This window comes from Ylistrum balloti, unplaced genomic scaffold (assembly GCF_031769215.1).
Source record: "Ylistrum balloti isolate Yb309-2 unplaced genomic scaffold, AGI_CSIRO_Ybal_v1 Utg369874, whole genome shotgun sequence".
NCBI lineage: Eukaryota > Metazoa > Mollusca > Bivalvia > Pectinida > Pectinidae > Ylistrum > Ylistrum balloti.
This window is the reverse complement of record NW_026782015.1, coordinates 943,063-964,792: the sequence shown is the minus strand read 5'-3', so window position 1 is coordinate 964,792 and position 21,730 is coordinate 943,063. Positions and strand designations below refer to the sequence as shown.

Sequence of the window (21,730 nt, the reverse complement as noted above, 5' to 3'; positions counted from 1 at the left end):
TTGAAATGACCCAATTTGATCAAAAAACATGGTGTGTGGTGATAGCAACATTTTATTGTTCCCAGGAGCATATACCAGTAATATGTCAGTCAAATTAAAATGTGGTGTCACAAAACTGATCTTAATTAAGCTACCGTTAGGAAATTTCTACCTTTCATTTGGTTAATAGCATATACCAGTAATATGCCATTATGTGGTAAAGTGCATCAAGCATGATGTCAAAAGCAAATAATCATATGATTTTTTAATTATTTAATCTCCTTTTAAATCATGAAACAAGTTTGAAATAAGGAGAAATTATGCTAAATTTATTTTAATATGTCAGGCTTACATGTGGTAATAGTCTTGAGTCCAGCTGTGTGTGTATGAAATGAACATATTATAATATAATAAAGTGTAAAAAATATCCCTGTGCAGCCTATTTGATTGTATAAAAACTGTAAATAATTTTTGTTCAGTTCTAGCATTTGCTAAATTGGGCATTCTGATACATTTAAAGGGTTAAAAAGGTTAAAAAATAAATTCAGTAATATCACAATAGTAATTTTACTATCGCAACACTATTGTGATTTTTATTAGCCTCAATAGTCACCCCTAGTCATATTGTGTTGTGATTATCATGGATGATTTGAACTGTTTACTGTAAAGTCATATATTTTTGTGGGGCTTAATTTTATGGTTTTCAAAACAAATACTATTTCTATTTTTCAGTTTGCTTTCTGTATAGAGGGATCAGTTAATGTAACATAGTAACCTGTGTTAGATTATAGCCAACAGGACCAACTTTTTTTTGGAATATCATCAGTTTTATTTGTGAGAAATTATTGACCAGAGACATATTTTTCAAAGCAAAGTTCTTGTCAAAATTATGTCCTTCATAATTCTGTATAGTTTTCTGAAGGGATCCTACCCATTATCTGTAGGAGCATATACCAGTAATATGTCAGGGTTAAGTGTAGTGGGGTAGTCTGACAGGAGGGGACCTACCCATTATCTGTAGGATTGTATGCCAGGGTAAAGTGTGGATGGGTAGTCTGACAGAAGGGGACCTACACATTATCTATAGGACTGTATACTATTTCTCTGTCAGGGTAAAGTGTGGATGGGTAGTCTGACAGAAGGGGACCTGCCCATTATCTGTAGGACTGTATACCAGTACTATGACAGGGTTTAGTGTGGTGGGGTAATCTGACAGAAGGGGACCTACCCATTATTTGTAGGATTGTATGCCAGGGTAAAGTGTGGTGGGGTAATCTGACAGAAGGGGACCTACCCATTATCTGTAGGACTGTATACTATTTCTCTGTCAGGGTAAAGTGTGGATGGGTAGTCTGACAGAAGGGGACCTACCCATTATCTGTAGGAGAGTATGTCAGGGTTAAGTGTGGTGGGGTAATCTGACAGAAGGGGACCTACCCATTATCTGTAGGAGGGTATACCAGTACTCTGTCAGGGTTAAGTGTGTTGGGTATTCTGACAGAAGGGGACTTACCCATTATCTGTAGGAGAGTATACCAGTACTATGACAGGATTTAGTGTGGTGGGGTAATCTGACAGGAGGGGACCTACCCATTATCTGTAGGAGCATATACCAGTAATATGTCAGGGTTAAGTGTGGTGGGGTAATCTGACAGAAGGGGACCTACCCATTATCTGTAGGACTGTATACTATTTCTCTGTCAGGGTTAAGTGTGGTGGGGTAATCTGACAGAAGGGGACCTACCCATTATCTGTAGGACTGTATACTATTTCTCTGTCAGGGTAAAGTGTGGTTGGGTAGTCTGACAGAAGGGGACCTACCCATTATTTGTAGGATTGTATGCCAGGGTAAAGTGTGGATGGGTAGTCTGACAGAAGGGGACCTACCCATTATCTGTAGGAGAGTATGTCAGGGTTAAGTGTGGTGGGGTAATCTGACAGAAGGGGACCTACCCATTATCTGTAGGAGGGTATACCAGTACTCTGTCAGGGTTAAGTGTGTTGGGTATTCTGACAGAAGGGGACCTACCCATTATCTGTAGGAGAGTATGTCAGGGTTAAGTGTGTTGGGTATTCTGACAGAAGGGGACTTACCCATTATCTACAGGAGAGTATACCAGTACACTGTCAGGGTTAAGTGTGTTGGGTATTCTGACAGAAGGGACCCTACCCATTATCTGTAGGACAGTATACCAGTACTCTGTCAGGGTTAAGTCTAGTAGTTTAGTCTGACTGGCAGGAACCTACCAATAAGCTAGATATGTTATCAGATACAGTAATGAAATATTGATAAGTGTAAAGCTGTATCACCAGTGACTGATGTGGTCATTTAGTGCTGTGGTTACTACACTGTTCTAGATTCCTCTCTAATGATGAAATTTGAATTGTTTTCTGTGCCACTATGCTGTTCATACGACTTATAAATCAATATGAAAGGCCAGGAGTACCTGCTAGTGAATACTGCTACAGACTGAAAAATCCACTGGTTTCCTAACCCATCCAGTATCAATGTCAAATATTATTACTTGTAACTAAAATCAGCATTTACCTACTTTTTTCCTTATTAGACGAGCAGTATTTTATATTTGATGCTCGTGAGTTTGCCTGTTGGTTACATTGTTCTATACCTTGTTCTCATTTGAGAATGTGACATTACTTATTTGGATTGACCAATGTTTACATGGCAGGTATCGTAGATGAAGCAGGAAATGCTTACTCTTCTGGAACGCCTGGTCTTATTCTCCTAGTCTCCATGCCTATCTTTCTTTTGTTCATATTTTCCCCCAGTTTTATAAAATTTGAGTTTGAATTATAATTATGTTGCCATGTTGGTATTTTCTTGATGTTTTGTTATTAGTACTTTGCTTCCAGTTGCTAGACCAGCTGTACATTACACAGTAAAGAATGATGGTGACTATATTGGGTTAGAGGGATTTGCGTTGGTCTTTTGTTGTATTTTATAATACTGAAGAATTTAGGATTGCCTTACTACCCCATTGCTTAGGTTCTTCATATTCATGGTCTGTACATGTCTCTGTGTGCCTGTCTTCAAATGATCTTGGCTGTTTGAAAACAAATATTAAGGAAATTAGATGTCTCTACTTTCCCAAACAGTCTAAGGTAACATCATTCTACACCCAGTAACCTGAATTGACTGTCTCCAGTTTTAATTTCACACTTGGTTGCTTTTAGAGATTAATGTTAATTAAAGTCAGTGCCTATGTTGGTGCGGGATATTGATCTATTAGTCTTGATTGTCACTGCCTGTTAATACACTTATATATATTTAATCACCTGCATTTTGGTGTCGTTATTTCGATATTCATAAAGATACTTTAAGCCTTGTCCTTGTGGTGACTGAATTTTGAACTCCGTCATTGGTGACTATTTATTATCCGTCAGTGTTAATTTATCTCTAGCTGTGGTGACTGTGACTTCTTTCCCTGCTTATTTTGAACTCCGTCAGTGTTAATTTATCTCTAGCTGTGGTGACTATGACTTCTTTCCCTGCTTATTTTGAACTCCGTCAGTGTTAATTTATCTCTAGCTGTGGTGACTGTGACTTCTTTCCCTGCTTATTTTGAACTCCGTCAGTGTTAATTTATCTCTAGCTGTGGTGACTATGACTTCTTTAATTTATCTCTAGCTGACAGTGTTAATTTATCTCTAGCTGTGGTGACTATGACTTCTTTCCCTGCTTATTGTGAACCTTTTCTAATCTGTTGTACCATTATTCATGCTTGTTTGTATCACAGGAAACAGATTTTTTTTTTTTTTTTTAGAAAAAAGCCACCTAAATATCAACAGAGAAACATAATTCAAATTCAAACTTGATGAAACTTAGAACAAAATATGAACAAACACATTATTTATATAGCCTCGAAAAAGTACAAAGAAAACATGACCAGGTGTTCCAGAAGGGTTAGTATCTTCTGCTTCATGGACAACACTTGCCATGTTAATCTTGGTTAATCTAAGTAAATAATGCTAAAGAGAACAAGGTTAACAACAACAAAACAATACCAGACAATTGATAGATCATCAAATACCTTAAATGTTTATCTCTAAATCAAATTTCATTTGTGTAGTGTGTTTTGGTACATTGATTATAAATATATTCAAAATGAATGAAATTTATTTTGTCCATTTCAATTTAAATTATCATCAGAATTAATTCATTACTGTCAGCACAAATATTGGGTGCTGATTCATTAATATCTATGCTAATTGATCAACATTAATTATTAATTTGTCCCTGTTCATTGATCTGTCTGACTGCTGTATGTGTTGATAGATCACTACAGATGTTGATTAAAAAAATCAGGAAACACATAATGACAACTGAAAGACTTTCAACTCTTCACTATTTCAGATGAAATATAACAAGGAAATTTAATAACAACCAAAGTCAGTATACAACACTAAAACATTCTGCAACTAGAAAACAATAATAAAAATGACACATAAATAAAATGAAATATTTCTAAATTCTCCTGAGTCACTATAGATTAACTGTTTGGTACGGAGTACAGTTTACTAAGTTTTTACGCTTAAAATTTGCTGGATCATTTAAGTAGTGATAATAATTTCCATTTTGTTACTAATATATCTCTGTATTTTTATTAAGTTGAGATACACATAGTCTAACATATTTGAAACTAGACTGCTGACGAAGAAATGTACAAAGTATCCTAGGTGAAACATGTGAAGTTTCTGTTCTAGATTCGGTCAGTGACCAGACTGCGGAAACTTAAAATTTGGTCTCACGCGGGTCTTTTTAACACTACTTCATCACATATTTGAATTGAAACAGATATCTGATAATCAAACCTTATCTAGTCCATTGTGTTTAATCGTACTCGGAAATATTTATCGCAAATTTCAAATAAAATATGTAATGATTAAATGAAAGTGAGCTTAAGAGTATCATTACAGAAGTCTACACACGTTGTTTAGATGTTGTCTGAAACTTTAAAAACAAAAAGAATATGAAGTTACACAGTCTGCTATGATAAGATTAAAATGACTGAAAGCATGCAGAAAGACTTACCAAACTATATCAATAGTTATATAAATTTTAACATTGGGATTGTAATATGTATCACCTGATTGATACTTTAACTACTGGTAATCATGTAATTCAAATCTATCAACTGAAAATGAAATTGATTATACTGGACTGACCAAATTAAAAGCTGAATAAGCATAGAAGAAAATCCTTGTTTTCATTCTGTATGTGTCCTACAGTAAACATTAAAGTTTTCCTCTCTCATAACCTGTGTCCTGTTTTTAAGTTTTCCCTCTCTTATTCCTTATTCTAACTTCAGCATTAAAGTCTTCTGTCTCTTAATCTGAGTCCTTAATTAAGCTTTAAAGGTTTCCATCCCTTAACCCGTGTCCTACATTTAATGTTTTGATTTTTCCATCTCTTCATCTATGTCCGACTTTCAGCATATGAATTTTTCCTGTCTTGACCCATATCCAAGGTACATTGATATAATTAATAGTTGGACAATAAGAATATTTTGACTGTAATATAGTCAAAATGGTCAGTATTTTCTGCTTACTCAAATAATTTGTACTGACCAATTAAAGGTTATACCCAAATGTATGACATATGATATTCAAAAGCAGATTTTTCTTTGACAGATTTTGCCATTTAAATGTCAACGCTAAGACACATGCCTTTGTGAACTATTCATATAAATGACTATATCAAACAGCAATACTCGACTAAAAATAAATAACAGTATTTGTATCACAGAAGTAAGCTAGGCCACAGAAGTTACAGGTACTCGTAAAACTTGACACTACCATCCGTCATGGCTGTCATCAGAAGCTTGTCTGGGGTAGCGCCTACAAAACGAGGAATATCATCCATGAAGTACGACTTTTTGAGATCACCTTTTGAACTGAGAATATCAATGCGTCCTTCCCGTTTGTCGGTGACAATGACATTGCCATACTTATCGAAGGCAACCATGTCTGGTCCTTGATAAACCTCATCCTCAGTATCAGTATTTCCATACTGAAACACGAGCTGTCCGTCTTGCTCAAAACTGATCACAGAATGGCTGCCCGAGTCAGCTAGGTAAAACCTGCGGCGCTTGTCATCACACACAATACACTGGGGCTTCTCCAGTAGGTACATGCCTGCCTCCTGGAAATCCTCATTTGTGATCCGTTGCATCAGATGACCATCTCGTTCAAACACGGCAACGTTTCCACCTGACTTTGCAGATTTGCCATGACTCTTACGAATCTGTGCGTAGCGATTAGATGTTATCATCAATCTACCATTCTTGTCAGCTGTCACAAAATTTAATCCAAAGCTCTCCACATGAGAATCTGTTAAGGCATGTCCAGAGCCGTCATTTGTGAGCACTCGGACTTTAAAACGATTATCTCCTCTTGGCACAGTAAGGGCCACCTTACCATCACTGGAAACGGAATGGATATTCCAACCATTCTCCACAGGTACTTGTCCTCGCAGAATGCCGTGTTTTTCCAGCACATAGATGCTCTGGTGGTCCTTACAGGTTGTCCCTACAATTATGTCACCGTTGTTATTGACACCCATACCTTTAAAACATTCTCGCTGTATCCCGGGGGGGAGGACAAACTCACGTTTCGGGTTTTCAAGGTTGTATCCTAAATCAGTTTCATACTCCGATTCTGTGACCTCTTCACTGAATTTAACATTGCGCATGTTTTCTGAAGTGTTGCTGGCCCCTAGCATGTCTGTATCTGAGCCGCTGTGGGACTGGCTCAGCATGCCATTGGCGATGGCTGAATTCAGGATCTCTACTAGCTCTGGGTCATTATCACTTCCATGGCCAGAGTCCAGAGCATGAGATAAGTTGTAACTTGCAGACAAAGAGTCTTCTAAACCTGGTGTTTTTGTTTCTGGGGCACCAACCTCCTTCAGCTCCCCAAACATATCACAGATTGTCTCTACGGTAACATGGGGCTCTGTTAGCTTTAAATCCAGAATTTCCTTAGTCTCTGGTAGTAATGGTTCTTCACAAAGTTCACGGATACGAAATCCAACCTTTTTCCTCATGTAAACTTTTTCTTCATATGTTCCATAATTTCTCAGAGTTTCAGTGAAGTCCTTCACACCTTTGATGGCAGAAAGATGGGTTTTCATATCATATTTCTGGTTTTTTATTTCCTGCAACTGCTGATGATGCCGTTTCCCGATCTCTTCAAGCAGCAAACGTTCATAGTTCTGTATCAAACCACAAAGAACTTGAGTTCTCCTCTTAACATTGTCAGTCAGACTCTTTTGCATTTTCTCTGCAGTCATCTGCTTTTTGTCCAAATTTCTAAGAGTCTCCATCAAAATGTCATGATCATTATCAAGTTCAGACAGAGGCTCCTGAATTTTCTGTTCAAAGTTGTTAGCTACTGCCATAAGTTCTGTACATCGATGATCACCATGATTGGCTATGTGACAGTCAGCACAGACTGACATGTCGCAGTCAACACAGAACAGGGCCCCAATATCAATGGGGTCGTAGTTACTACAACATGTTGGAATTATCTCCCCCTGTTTAGGATTGGATGGGGTTCTCCTGTTGTAATCATCCATTGATTGTGTTTTATGTGCTGAGGTCTCGTCCTGGGAGTCATGGGAATCAGAGCATGTTTTACACAGGAAGTTGTCGCATGTTACACAGTGAGACTCGGCATCTACGAAGTTGCCGCTGTTTTTACACGTACTGCAGATCATATCACATGTTGTCTGTTCTGTCACAGGGTTCAATAAACGCATGGCTAAAATGTTGCTCGGTAAATTGTCAACACTCTCAGAGGACAGGGTTGTTTCTGTGGCACAGGTCGGACAAGGGAAGTAACCATCACTGTCAGTGTTAGACAGGATGTGTTCCTCCATACACTTTAGACAGAAGGTGTGTAGACATGGTAAATACTTTGGTTTCTTAAGGTCATCATCACACAATTTACAGCACAGGAATTGACGTGGAATCACCAGTTCTGTCTGCTCTGACGACTCCATGATGCTGTTACTCTGAAACACATTTGTTGTATAAAAGATGAGCACCGGTTATACCATAGGTGTTCAAGATTAAAACACATACTAGGAAATGATCATTACAATATTTTCAAAAGAGAACTCAAAAGGCATTAAGAGCAAAGTTTTGTAATTTCCCTCCCTAGTCATGGTAGCTCAGTTTATTGAGACAACCACAGAAATTCTTAGCTAAACCCTGATGACTTTGGTAACTGGTGACCAAACCTTCATGCTTAAGAGTAGGTGGTACATGCAGTTTAAGTGTCAGGAACGGAAACAGTGATATGGCTGTACAACAAATCTAGGCCATCCTTAGAATATCACATGTATATGTGATGGTGGGTGGAGGCTGGGTGTAGTGGTGAGATGTGTATATAGTTGGATGGAGGCTGGGTGTAGTGGTGAGATGTGTATATTGTTGGATGGAGGCTGGGTGTAGTGGTGAGATGTGTATATTGTTGGATGGAGGCTGGGTGTAGTGGTCAGATGTGTATATTGTTGGTTGGAGGCTGGGTGTAGTGGTCAGATGTGTATATTGTTGGGTGGAGGCTGGGTGTAGTGGTGAGATGTGTGTATGTTGTTGGATGGAGGCTGGGTGTAGTGGTCAGATGTGTATATTGTTGGATGGAGGCTGGGTGTAGTGGTGAGATGTGTGTATGTTGTTGGGTGGAGGCTGGGTGTAGTGGTCAGACCTGTGTATGTTGTTGGGTGGAGGCTGGGTGTAGTGGTGAGATGTGTGTATGTTGTTGGGTGGAGGCTGGGTGTAGTGGTCAGATGTGTATATTGTTGGATGGAGGCTGGGTGTAGTGGTGAGATGTGTGTATGTTGTTGGGTGGAGGCTGGGTGTAGTGGTGAGATGTGTGTATATTGTTGGATGGAGGCTGGGTGTAGTGGTCAGACCTGTGTATATTTGTTGGTATGTTGAGGCTGGGTGTAGTGGTGAGATGTGTGTATGTTGTTGGGTGGAGGCTGGGTGTAGTGGTCAGATGTGTGTATATTGTTGGATGGAGGCTGGGTGTAGTGGTGAGATGTGTGTATGTTGTTGGGTGGAGGCTGGGTGTAGTGGTGAGATGTGTGTATATTGTTGGATGGAGGCTGGGTGTAGTGGTCAGATGTGTATATTGTTGGATGGAGGCTGGGTGTAGTGGTGAGATGTGTGTATGTTGTTGGGTGGAGGCTGGGTGTAGTGGTCAGACCTGTGTATATTGTTGGGTGGAGGCTGGGTGTAGTGGTGAGATGTGTGTATGTTGTTGGGTGGAGGCTGGGTGTAGTGGTGAGACCTGTGTATGTTTTTGGGTGGAGGCTGGGTGTAGTGGTCAGACCTGTGTATGTTGTTGGGTGGAGGCTGGGTGTAGTGGTCAGATGTGTGTATGTTGTTGGGTGGAGGCTGGGTGTAGTGGTGAGATGTGTGTATGTTGTTGGGTGGAGGCTGGGTGTAGTGGTCAGACCTGTGTATATTGTTGGGTGGAGGCTGGGTGTAGTGGTGAGATGTGTATATTGTTGGATGGAGGCTGGGTGTAGTGGTGAGATGTGTGTATGTTGTTGGGTGGAGGCTGGGTGTAGTGGTGAGACCTGTGTATGTTTTTGGGTGGAGGCTGGGTGTAGTGGTCAGACCTGTGTATGTTGTTGGGTGGAGGCTGGGTGTAGTGGTCAGATGTGTGTATGTTGTTGGGTGGAGGCTGGGTGTAGTGGTCAGACCTGTGTATGTTGTTGGGTGGAGGCTGGGTGTAGTGGTGAGATGTGTGTATGTTGTTGGGTGGAGGCTGGGTGTAGTGGTCAGACCTGTGTATATTGTTGGGTGGAGGCTGGGTGTAGTGGTGAGATTGTGTATGTTGTTGGTTGGAGGCTGGGTGTAGTGGTCAGATGTGTGTATGTTGTTGGGTGGAGGCTGGGTGTAGTGGTCAGACCTGTGTATGTTGTTGGGTGGAGGCTGGGTGTAGTGGTCAGATGTGTATGTTGTTGGGTGGAGGCTGGGTGTAGTGGTCAGTTGTGTATATTGTTGGATGGAGGCTGGGTGTAGTGGTGAGATGTGTGTATGTTGTTGGGTGGAGGCTGGGTGTAGTGGTCAGACCTGTGTATATTGTTGGGTGGAGGCTGGGTGTAGTGGTGAGATGTGTGTATGTTGTTGGGTGGAGGCTGGGTGTAGTGGTGAGACCTGTGTATGTTTTTGGGTGGAGGCTGGGTGTAGTGGTCAGACCTGTGTATGTTGTTGGGTGGAGGCTGGGTGTAGTGGTCAGATGTGTGTATGTTGTTGGGTGGAGGCTGGGTGTAGTGGTCAGACCTGTGTATGTTGTTGGGTGGAGGCTGGGTGTAGTGGTGAGATGTGTGTATGTTGTTGGGTGGAGGCTGGGTGTAGTGGTCAGACCTGTGTATATTGTTGGGTGGAGGCTGGGTGTAGTGGTGAGATGTGTGTATGTTGTTGGTTGGAGGCTGGGTGTAGTGGTCAGATGTGTGTATGTTGTTGGGTGGAGGCTGTGTGTAGACCTGTGTATGTTGTTGGGTGGAGGCTGGGTGTAGTGGTCAGACCTGTGTATGTTGTTGGGTGGAGGCTGGGTGTAGTGGTCAGATGTGTATATTGTTGGATGGAGGCTGGGTGTAGTGGTGAGATGTGTGTATGTTGTTGGGTGGAGGCTGGGTGTAGTGGTCAGACCTGTGTATATTGTTGGGTGGAGGCTGGGTGTAGTGGTGAGATGTGTGTATGTTGTTGGGTGGAGGCTGGGTGTAGTGGTGAGACCTGTGTATGTTTTTGGGTGGAGGCTGGGTGTAGTGGTCAGACCTGTGTATGTTGTTGGGTGGAGGCTGGGTGTAGTGGTCAGATGTGTGTATGTTGTTGGGTGGAGGCTGGGTGTAGTGGTCAGACCTGTGTATGTTGTTGGGTGGAGGCTGGGTGTAGTGGTGAGATGTGTGTATGTTGTTGGGTGGAGGCTGGGTGTAGTGGTCAGACCTGTGTATATTGTTGGGTGGAGGCTGGGTGTAGTGGTGAGATGTGTGTATGTTGTTGGTTGGAGGCTGGGTGTAGTGGTCAGTGTGTATGTGTGTATGGGTGTAGTTGTTATGTTGTTGGGTGGAGGCTGGGTGTAGTGGTCAGACCTGTGTATGTTGTTGGGTGGAGGCTGGGTGTAGTGGTCAGATGTGTATATTGTTGGATGGAGGCTGGGTGTAGTGGTGAGATGTGTGTATGTTGTTGGGTGGAGGCTGGGTGTAGTGGTCAGACCTGTGTATATTGTTGGGTGGAGGCTGGGTGTAGTGGTGAGATGTGTGTATGTTGTTGGGTGGAGGCTGGGTGTAGTGGTGAGACCTGTGTATGTTTTTGGGTGGAGGCTGGGTGTAGTGGTCAGACCTGTGTATGTTGTTGGGTGGAGGCTGGGTGTAGTGGTCAGATGTGTGTATGTTGTTGGGTGGAGGCTGGGTGTAGTGGTCAGACCTGTGTATGTTGTTGGGTGGAGGCTGGGTGTAGTGGTGAGATGTGTGTATGTTGTTGGGTGGAGGCTGGGTGTAGTGGTCAGACCTGTGTATATTGTTGGGTGGAGGCTGGGTGTAGTGGTGAGATGTGTGTATGTTGTTGGTTGGAGGCTGGGTGTAGTGGTCAGATGTGTGTATGTTGTTGGGTGGAGGCTGGGTGTAGTGGTCAGACCTGTGTATGTTGTTGGGTGGAGGCTGGGTGTAGTGGTCAGACCTGTGTATGTTGTTGGGTGGAGGCTGAGTGTAGACTAATGAACCTTCAGTATGTATTATTGATGTACAGCTCATATGGCTCCAACTCCTGTGCTTAACTGTCATAAATTGTGTGGTGGATAATTATATACAGTTTCCTTTGGTGGCAACAACATCACAGCCCATCAATCCTGATAATGGTTCAGTCATTATGTTTGTGGACTTGCACTTTCCAAAATCGGATGTAGAAACCTATAAAGTCATCACTTCACTAGAGGTTAATTTTAGATGTGATTAAGTAATGGGTGTGATGACAGGTCACCATCACAGTCAAGATGGGTTCTACATCACAAGCCTACATTATGGACAAAAATTCCATGCAGAAATCCATCTCCCATGTTAAAGTTGTAACAAGAGGTGTTTTAAATATTCATATGTCTCAATTGAGCATCAGTAAACAAATCTGTCCATTTCTAATCAATCTAGAAACCTATATCAACTGAGGTGTGTGTGTAAACTGACCTAATTTATCAAGTCACCTACACGCCCACACATAGTCAAACAGTTTTGGTGTGTACACGGGTGGAATTAGGGGTGTAGGGGGTCATTGTCCAGGGGCAAATCTCCATTTAAAGGGGGTAGGGGGTTGAAGCCTCCCAGAGGCTGATAAGATATAAGGATAATTTCGCATACAGTTTGCTTTCTTTTGCAATGATGTATACACAGCTGCATATGTATATATCATTTGATATTTTAAAAAACACTGGTCTAAACTGGAAACCAGTATTAAGCTGAAGGCCCACACTCCCAGTATATATCGATGTAAATGGATATGTTAGTCCACAGCAACACTATAAAGGAGTTAGGTATTTGTCAAGGACATTTTAGGGCATTTAAAAATGGTCTGAGTGGGTTGGTGTATGAGTTGGAGTGTTCTTACAAACACACAAGAGTTTACATAGATCTGTTATATATATACCTGTACATGTACCCACTGTTCCGTTAGTCTGTATTGTCCATTGTTTGGTATTACTGTGTATTCATACTCGATTCTTAACATTTCTATACCTGTTCTTTATTAGTAACACAATTTTTATTTTTGATATGTCACCACCAGTAAACAGTTCAATGAAGCTGTAAATGGAAAATATAGAAGTCTTCATACAAACTTAGCTTGGCATGGCTCATGATTTATGTTGAAGATTAGTCTAATACATGTACACATAGTGTTATGCTATACAGTGTTAAGAAAATTAGCTTCTTGTGCCTCAACCCTACTTTTTGTCCCAGAGCATATACTGAGTGTGCTGTTTTGGTCAGTTGATACAAAACAGCTGCAAACTGGTTATTTAAGAAGTTCATTTTTCCTGTTTAATGATCAGGAGTCAAACAGTCGTTTCAAATTTCATTTTTTCCTGCTTCCCACATTTCGCTTTAAACTTGATATTTTTGTTGTTCATAATATGATGACTTCTAGCTTGACATCTTTCACAACACTTTTCCTTAATAATGGGGGACACAGTATCTCTTTGTAATTTTCCACAATGGTGGCATTTTAATTGTTCAAGTCAACTAAAGTGATTTCTGCATAAAGGGACATTCTGAACTGCTTCAATATTAATCATCATAGATGTTACTTTACACAAAAAAATTATGTAACTACTTCAGTTTCATTCTGAAATGTTACTGTGCACAGGAAAATTCTGTAACTATTTCAGTATAAATCTGAAATGTTACTGTGCACAGGGAATTCCGTAACTATTTCAGTATCAATCTGAAATGTTACTGTATACAAGAAAATTCTTTAAATACTTTCTTATCAATTTGAAATGTTACTGTACACAGGGAAATATTGTAACTACTTCAGTATAAATTATCAGAGATGTTACTGTACACAAGAAAATTCTGTTACTACTTCAGTATAAATTATCAGAGAGAGATGTTACTGTTCATAGGAAAATTCAGTAACAACTCCTCTGAAATGTAACTAATGTGCATGGAGCAGACCTGGAAGACCACAGTATTAATCTGATGTGTTACTGTACACAGGAAAATTCTGTAACTACTTCAGTATTAATCTGAAATGTTACTGTACACAGGAAAATTCTGTAACTACTTCAGTATTAATCTGAAATGTTACTGTACACAGGAAAATTCTGTAACTACTTCATTATTAATCTAAAATGTTACTGTACACAGGAAAATTCTGTAACTACTTCAGTATTAATCTGAAATGTTACTGTACACAGGAAAATTTTATAACCAATTCATTATTAATCTAAAATGCTACTGTACACAGGAAAATTCTGTAACTACTTCAGTATTAATCTAAAGTGCTACTGTACACAGGGAAATTCTGTAACTACTTCAGTATTAATCTGAAATGTGACTGTACACAGGAAAATTTTATAACCAATTCATTATTAATCTAAAGTGCTACTGTACACAGGAAAATTCTGTAACTACTTCAGTATTAATCTAAAGTGCTACTGTACACAGGGAAATTCTGTAACTACTTCAGTATTAATCTGAAATGTTACTGTACACAGGAAAATTCTGTAACCACTTCATTATTAATCTGAAATGTTACCGTGCACAGGAAAATTCTGTAACTACTTCAGTATTAATCTGAAATGTTACTGTACACAGGGAAATTCTGTAACCACTTCATTATTAATCTGAAATGTTACTGTACACAGGGAAATTCTGTAATAACTTCATTATTAATCTGAAATGTTACTGTACACAGGAAAATTCTGTAACTACTTCAGTATTAATCTGAAATGTTACTGTACACAGGAAAATTCTGTAACCACTTCATTATTAATCTGAAATGTTACTGTACACAGGGAAATTCTGTAATAACTTCATTATTAATCTGAAATGTTACTGTACACAGGAAAATTCTGTAACTACTTCAGTATTAATCTGAAATGTTACTGTACACAGGAAAATTCTGTAACCACTTCATTATTAATCTGAAATGTTACTGTACACAGGAAAATTCTGTAATAACTTCATTATTAATCTAAAATGTTACTGTACACAGGAAAATTCTGTAATTACTTCATTATTAATCTGATATCCTTCACAAAATCTTTAAACTACATCATGCATTACCTATTTGATTTTTTGAATTTACCATTCAGTGTAAAGGTCTTCTCAATCAAAGGCAAGTCACTTTAAAACTCTGTGCAGAGATAATTTCAAAGGATGTACTTAATCAATGATTTTCTCAAGTTGAAATCCATATATATTAAATATATATGTAAAGTGATGAGATCATAATATACACCTTCAGTATTGCTCAACACCTTACCCGTGAGAACAGCCTCTGACAGCCCTCATCATCCACACTTGTACTACACATATTTCCCTGTTTGTTCTTAAATTTCCACAGAAATCCCAATCCAATCAGGTAAATGTCCAGTAGTAGCCACAGTATGTCTATGAAGTGATCGTTTTGATGATATTCTGAAGGGATTAAATACGCGTCAGGAGTTGGTCATACATCAGATGAAATACTTTCGATACAGCTTACATCTTTCTAGCATGTTTGATTTCCCAATTGAATGCTCGATTGTTGAAGTAATGTTACACTGATGAAAAGCTCGTAGACATTTAAAAAAAGTACACATCTAGGGTGTCAACAAGGTGCTACACAGTAAGAAAGGTACCTTGTGTAGCTAATCCAGTAGACTTTCAGTGAGATTGAACACTAGGTATGTCCCCAAGTCATCAGTACAAGTTCTTCCTTTGTAGGGGTCTTAACTATGGCTCAGGTGAAAGCATTTACAGTTCAATACCTTATATAGACATCACAGAAGACTGTGAGGTTGTCTATGTTAGGTGAAGGAGAAGCTATTTAAGGTCTGTTCCTCCACACATTTCCATTCTATAGTCCCTGTAAATTTTTATCTTCATTGCCTTCATTACTAGATTGCCTCTTCTTGGATCATGTCGTGTGTCAGAATGATCAAAGTGAACAATTGTCTTTTGTTTTAAGCTGTAGACTAAGCTTTAATGTAAGGTTAGCTTAAGCAAGACATAGTAAGGTAGCATAAAATCCAGGCCATCACGATGACAAGTCTACACTCAGATATACCTGGCTGGAACTATAAATTGTATGCAATATTATAATAATTTTTATCATATGAAGATATATCCAATATTGAGGCTTATGTCAAAAACCACTGTCCAGACTATGTCACTGTTGAGTTGTCAGATTCTATGTGGCAATGTTTGATAATATCCAACTCTGTGTTGAGAGTGGTCAGGGTTATTCTAAGATGTCCTGTTCTCAGTGGTTCGGTCCAGCAGACTGTTGTGTCACCAGTGAGATAAACAGTCAATACTGGTTATGGTCAGTAAATCACCTGTGATCTATGCAGAGTTGTCCAGGGTTGGCTGTGTGTGCTGATAGGTTGTCCACACGAAAGTGATCAGCCACTCAATCTAGGGAGAGCTTATTGAACAGGTATCAAAAACTGATTGGATTTCCTGTACAAATTCAGTCTAGATGCATAAATAAACAGCATAGAGATAGTGAATACTCATGGGATGAAATTTGAGTTAAATGTTACAAGCTATCCACAGGACTTGGTTTTTGCAAGTTTAGCCTACTATCTAGCCACAGGGTTTAGTTAATGCCACAGTCTAATCTCACTGGGTTTAGTTTACATCACAGTCTACCCACTGGGTTTAGTTTACATCACAGTCTACCCACTGGGTTTAGTTTAATCCACGGTCTACCCACTGGGTTTAGTTTACACCATGGTCTACTCACTGGGTTTAGTTTACACCATGGTCTACCCACTGGGTTTAGTTTACACCACCGTCTACCCACTGGGTTTAGTTTACATCACAGTCTACCCACTGGGTTTAGTTTACACCATGGTCTACCCACTGGGTTAAGTTTACATCACAGTCTCCCCACTGGGTTTAGTTTAATCCACGGTCTACCCACTGGGTTTAGTTTACATCACAGTCTACCCACTGTGTAAAGTTTAATCCACCGTCTACCCACTGGGTTTAGTTTACACCATGGTCTACTCACTGGGTTTAGTTTACACCATGGTCTACCCACTGGGTTTAGTTTACACCATGGTCTACCCACTGGGTTTAGTTTACACCATGGTCTAACCACTGGGTTTAGTTTACACCATGGTCTACTCACTGGGTTTAGTTTACACCATGGTCTACCCACTGGGTTTAGTTTACACCATGGTCTACCCACTGGGTTTAGTTTACACCATGGTCTACTCACTGGGTTTAGTTTACACCATGGTCTACTCACTGGGTTTAGTTTACACCATGGTCTACTCACTGGGTTTAGTTTACACCATGGTCTACCCACTGGGTTTAGTTTAATCCACGGTCTACCCACTGGGTTTAGTTTACACCATGGTCTACTCACTGGGTTTAGTTTACACCATGGTCTACTCACTGGGTTTAGTTTACACCATGGTCCACCCACTGGGTTTAGTTTACACTACGGTCTACCCACTGTGTAAAGTTTACACCATGGTCTACCCACTGGGTTTAGTTTACACCATGGTTAACTCATTGGGTTAAGTTTACACCACAGTCTAACCACTGGGTTTAGTTTACACTACGGTCTACCCACTGTGTAAAGTTTACACCATGGTCTACCCACTGGGACTTGTTAGCTCTACAGTCTACCCACTGCATTTAGTTTAAACAACAGTCTACCAAATGGGTTTAATTTACATCACAGTCTACCAATTGGGTTTAATTTACATTACAGTCTACCCACTGGGTTTAATATACATTACAACCTACCCACTGGGTATATTTTACACCACAGTCGACCAGCTTGGTAGAGTTTACACTATATTTTCCCCTTATTTAAAACTTAACCTACATTGCACCCACTGGGTTTGGTTAACAGCACAGTGTACCCACTGGATTTAATTTACATCACAGTCTACCCACTGGTATAGTTCATACCAGTCTATCCACTAGGTTTACTCAAGACTGAAGTCTTCATACCTGGCTGCATTTAATTTTTTATCATGGAGATAAATATGTGTATGTAATTACCCGCTGAACTTTCCGATAAATGTCATTTAACCAATGGGGATTAGAACGTTGTTTTGTGAGTTGAGTTGACACACAATAAACAGCTGTTCTATTGATTACAGCAATTGGTGTGTGATATCCATTAATATATACTTTAGGGATAATAAAGTTTGCTATTCCAATGAAATTATTATTTATAACTATTTCATTACCGATGAACCAGGACCCAGTTGATATGCTTCACTGGGTTACTCTTGTATTTAGGATTGACAAGGATAACAATGCTGAAAACACAATTGTATTGTGATCAGGAAGATAGTTGTTACTTAATTATCAGTCATACCAGTAATATGTACTTTCAGCAAAATAGAATTCTATTATTTGAAATTTGAGAACAAAATGCACACAGGAAAATTTATTTGTAGATTTTTTTTCAATTAATTTAAATATTGTTTAGTTTTGAAATAGACATTTAATTTAACGGGTATATTTTTATTACAATGCAGATCAGTTATAAAGTGTTTATGCTGATTTGATAAGGTATTACATTTCAACATTTTAATATGCATTGTAACCTTTGAGACAGTGTATTCAGGTGAAGAGAAGTTTTATTTCTTTGACTGTTGGTGCATTTCAAAATTTCTTAGCAGAATTTCTTTGCATTATGAATAAACACTGACAATCCAATGCCTAGTGGGAGAAGAAAATTATGAGGGACATTGTAAATACAGGTAAGATTTAACGGGATCAAGTGTAATTATATACCAGTAGGAATGATTATTGGATAATCCTGTCATACATTTAATGTGACAGATCAGTACAGTCTAGTGCAACCTACAGTTTACTTAGGCACCTGTACAATCTGTATATTCCAGTATAACACTACAATTTACCTGACACACCTGTACAGTCTAGTGTAACCTACAGTTTTAACTAACACACCTGTACAGTCCAGTGTTACCTACAGTTTTAACTAACACACCTGTACAGTCCAGTGTAACCTACAGTTTTAACTAACACACCTGTACAGTCCAGTGTAACCTACAGTTTTAACTAACACACCTGTACAGTCCAGTGTAACCTACAGTTTTAACTAACACACCTGTACAGTCCAGTGTAACCTACAATTTTAACTAACACATTGGTACAGTCCAGTGTAACACCACAGTAAACCTGACACACCTGTACATTCCAGTGTAACACTATAGTAAACATGACACACCTGTACAGTCCAGTGTAACACCACAGTAAACCTAACACACCTGTACTCTCCAGTGTAACGCTACAGTAAACATGACACACTTGTACACACCAGTGTAATATTACAGTTTTAACTAACACATCGGTACAGCCCAGTGTAACTCTACAGTAAACTTGACACACCTGTACAGTCCAGTGTAACACCACAGTAAACCTGACACACCTGTACCATCCAGTGTAACACTACAATTTACCTGACACACCTGTTCAGTCCAGTGTAACCTACAGTTTTAACTAACACATCGGTACAGTCCAGTGTATCACTACAGTAAACCTGACACATCTGGACACCTAACCAGATATTGAAGTACAGCTAGCGGTGATAGTGAGAGTTGGTTTAGATGGTCCTGACGATAATATTGTCCAGATATTGAAGTACAGCTAGCTGTGATACTGAGAGTTGGTTGTAATGGCCCTGATTATAATATTAACCAGATATTGAAGAACAGATAGCTGTGGTACTTGGAGTTGGTTGTAATGGTCCTGACCATAATATTAACCAGATATTGAAGTACAGCTAGCCGTGAGAGTTGGTTAAGATGGTCCTGACGATTATATTGTCCAGATATTAAAGTACAGCAAGCTGTGGTACTTGGGGTTGGTTATAATGGTCCTGACTGTTACAGTGACCAGATATTGAAGTACAGCTAGCTGTGGTGCTGAGAGTTGGTTATAATGGTCCTGACCATAATATTAACCAGATATTAAAGTACAGCAAGCTGTGGTACTTGGAGTTGGTTATAATGGTCCTGACTATTACAGTGACCAGATATTGAAGTACAGCTAGCTGTGGTGCTGAGAGTTGGTTGTAATGGTCCTGACCATAACATTAACCAGATATTGAAGTACAGCTAGCTGTGGTGCTGAGAGTTGGTTGTAATGGTCCTGACCATAACATTAACCAGATATTGAAGTACAGCTAGCTGTGGTGCTGAGAGTTGGTTGTAATGGCCCATGACCATAACATTAACCAGATATTGAAGTACAGCTAGCTGTGGTACTTGGAGTTGATAGCAGTATACCTGTCATGAGTTGAAGCATATATGGAAAATAGGAAATGCTATATTGATCAGTGAGAGATGTGACAAGAAATCAATATGTCCTGCTAGGTTAACTGTGCTGGAATTTTGTTTACATGGATTTGCTTTTCTTGTTTGAATGAGAATTAGTCAACAGGTAGTGAAACTATTTTCTTGATAGAATCCCCCACAGGTGCAGCTCAGGAAATCAGCTTCCAGGCTTCAATTTCAGTCTTTTCGGTGGGATTGATTGTGTCACAGTAATATTGATACAGAATAACAGCTTAGATAGGATCAGCCTACAGGATCATTGTATACATTGTACATGGTCGGGTTGTATAGTATGTTTTCCTTTTCTCTGCCTGTAAAGTTTATGTAAATTTGTGAAAAGATGAGTCCTATAATGATATTAACACAATGAAGGGTTTATATCCTAGAATAATATTGCCCTTATAGTAGCGTCTCCCTCATCAAGATCAACATCCCTTAAGAGATGGAGGCGATTTTCCTCACAGATGCAAATGTTTAGTTAGATTGTACAGCAGAACCCTGGACACACTTGTTTAATGAATAAACATCAACATGACAAAAGTTCAGGTGCTACATATTTAAGAGGTGTGATGGTACATAGTTTTAAGTATGATATACACACAAGGATTTTATGTAGGCCAAAAGTTATTAACTAATTGCAATTTAATGAGGCATTATGATATTCCATAACAATAGTCATAGTGTTGGGCTCTGGTAGAGATACATAGAATTAGTAGACAGAGGTTAATATAGGTGGCATATGTTCAATAGTGGCACAAGCAAAACGCAAGTATAGCGTAAAATATCTGTGTTAAAAATACAATGTTATAAAAGGTAGCCAGACATTGTGTATATCATGTGATCACATTTGGCACTGTTGGCTTTAAGAACCTATCCTCCTCAAGCTTTGGTACTGCCCACACAACATTAGTCCTGGTATTTCCTCCTCAAGCCATATCAACTCTTAGACAGATGTGTTGATATTTCCTACACCTTGACCACTACTTTTCATATTTCTGACTTTTATAAAATGATTGGCTTACTAGTAGCCCTTCATTGGTCTATAACTTGTCCATCCATCCTCTTCTTTTAATCACTTTCTCTTGAGATCATTTTCAAACGTCATGTGTATGTTCCCATTGTTTTTACTTGTATTTGTTAAATTTTGGGATTGATCAGTAATATAGAATTAACAATATAGGCAGACATCTTCTTCTTATATCTACACAGTTAAATATTGTTATCACAATTTTTTAAACCTCCGAGGGGTCTTTCTCAAATTTCATGCATGTTCAATTTTGGTAATAACAGAAAAAAAAAACATAATGGATGATTCAGAGCAAATAAGTGAAATAATGAACAAAAACTTAAATAAAATTAATTAAGATTGTACCATGATTGTACCAATATCCTTTGAGATTTTTTGTTTGGTTATCAAAGTCGTCAGAATGGCTATAACCATATTATGTTCTGTGTGTTGTCCATGAATGACTCCTTTAAAAAGTTTACTCCACCTGTCTCCTGAATGGATTTTAACCAAGTTTGAAAATATATTTGGGGGAGGACAATCATAGTTTTACAATTATAGTAGCTGTGACCCTGAGGGTGAGACGGACAGGATCCAATAGGAATAATTGAGGTGATTATGACCCACCTCTCCCAAAGTCTTGCCCAGATTTTGATCACATTTTGCAGTTGGACAAGACAAGCA

At 39.2% G+C, this 21,730-nt stretch overlaps 1 protein-coding gene across 1 annotated transcript; it reads right to left on the bottom strand.

The window, feature by feature from the left end:
- Window positions 1–5,764: 5,764 nt before the first annotated feature.
- LOC132546033 (E3 ubiquitin-protein ligase TRIM56-like) lies at window positions 5,765–15,038 on the bottom strand. Its single transcript, XM_060209728.1, has 2 exons — window positions 14,988–15,038; window positions 5,765–8,011 (listed from the first exon to the last, which is right to left on the bottom strand). Exons 1-2 carry the CDS (start codon window positions 15,036–15,038, stop codon window positions 5,765–5,767), a joined length of 2,298 nt encoding a protein of 765 aa, XP_060065711.1.
- Between the last annotated feature and the right edge of the window lie 6,692 nt (window positions 15,039–21,730).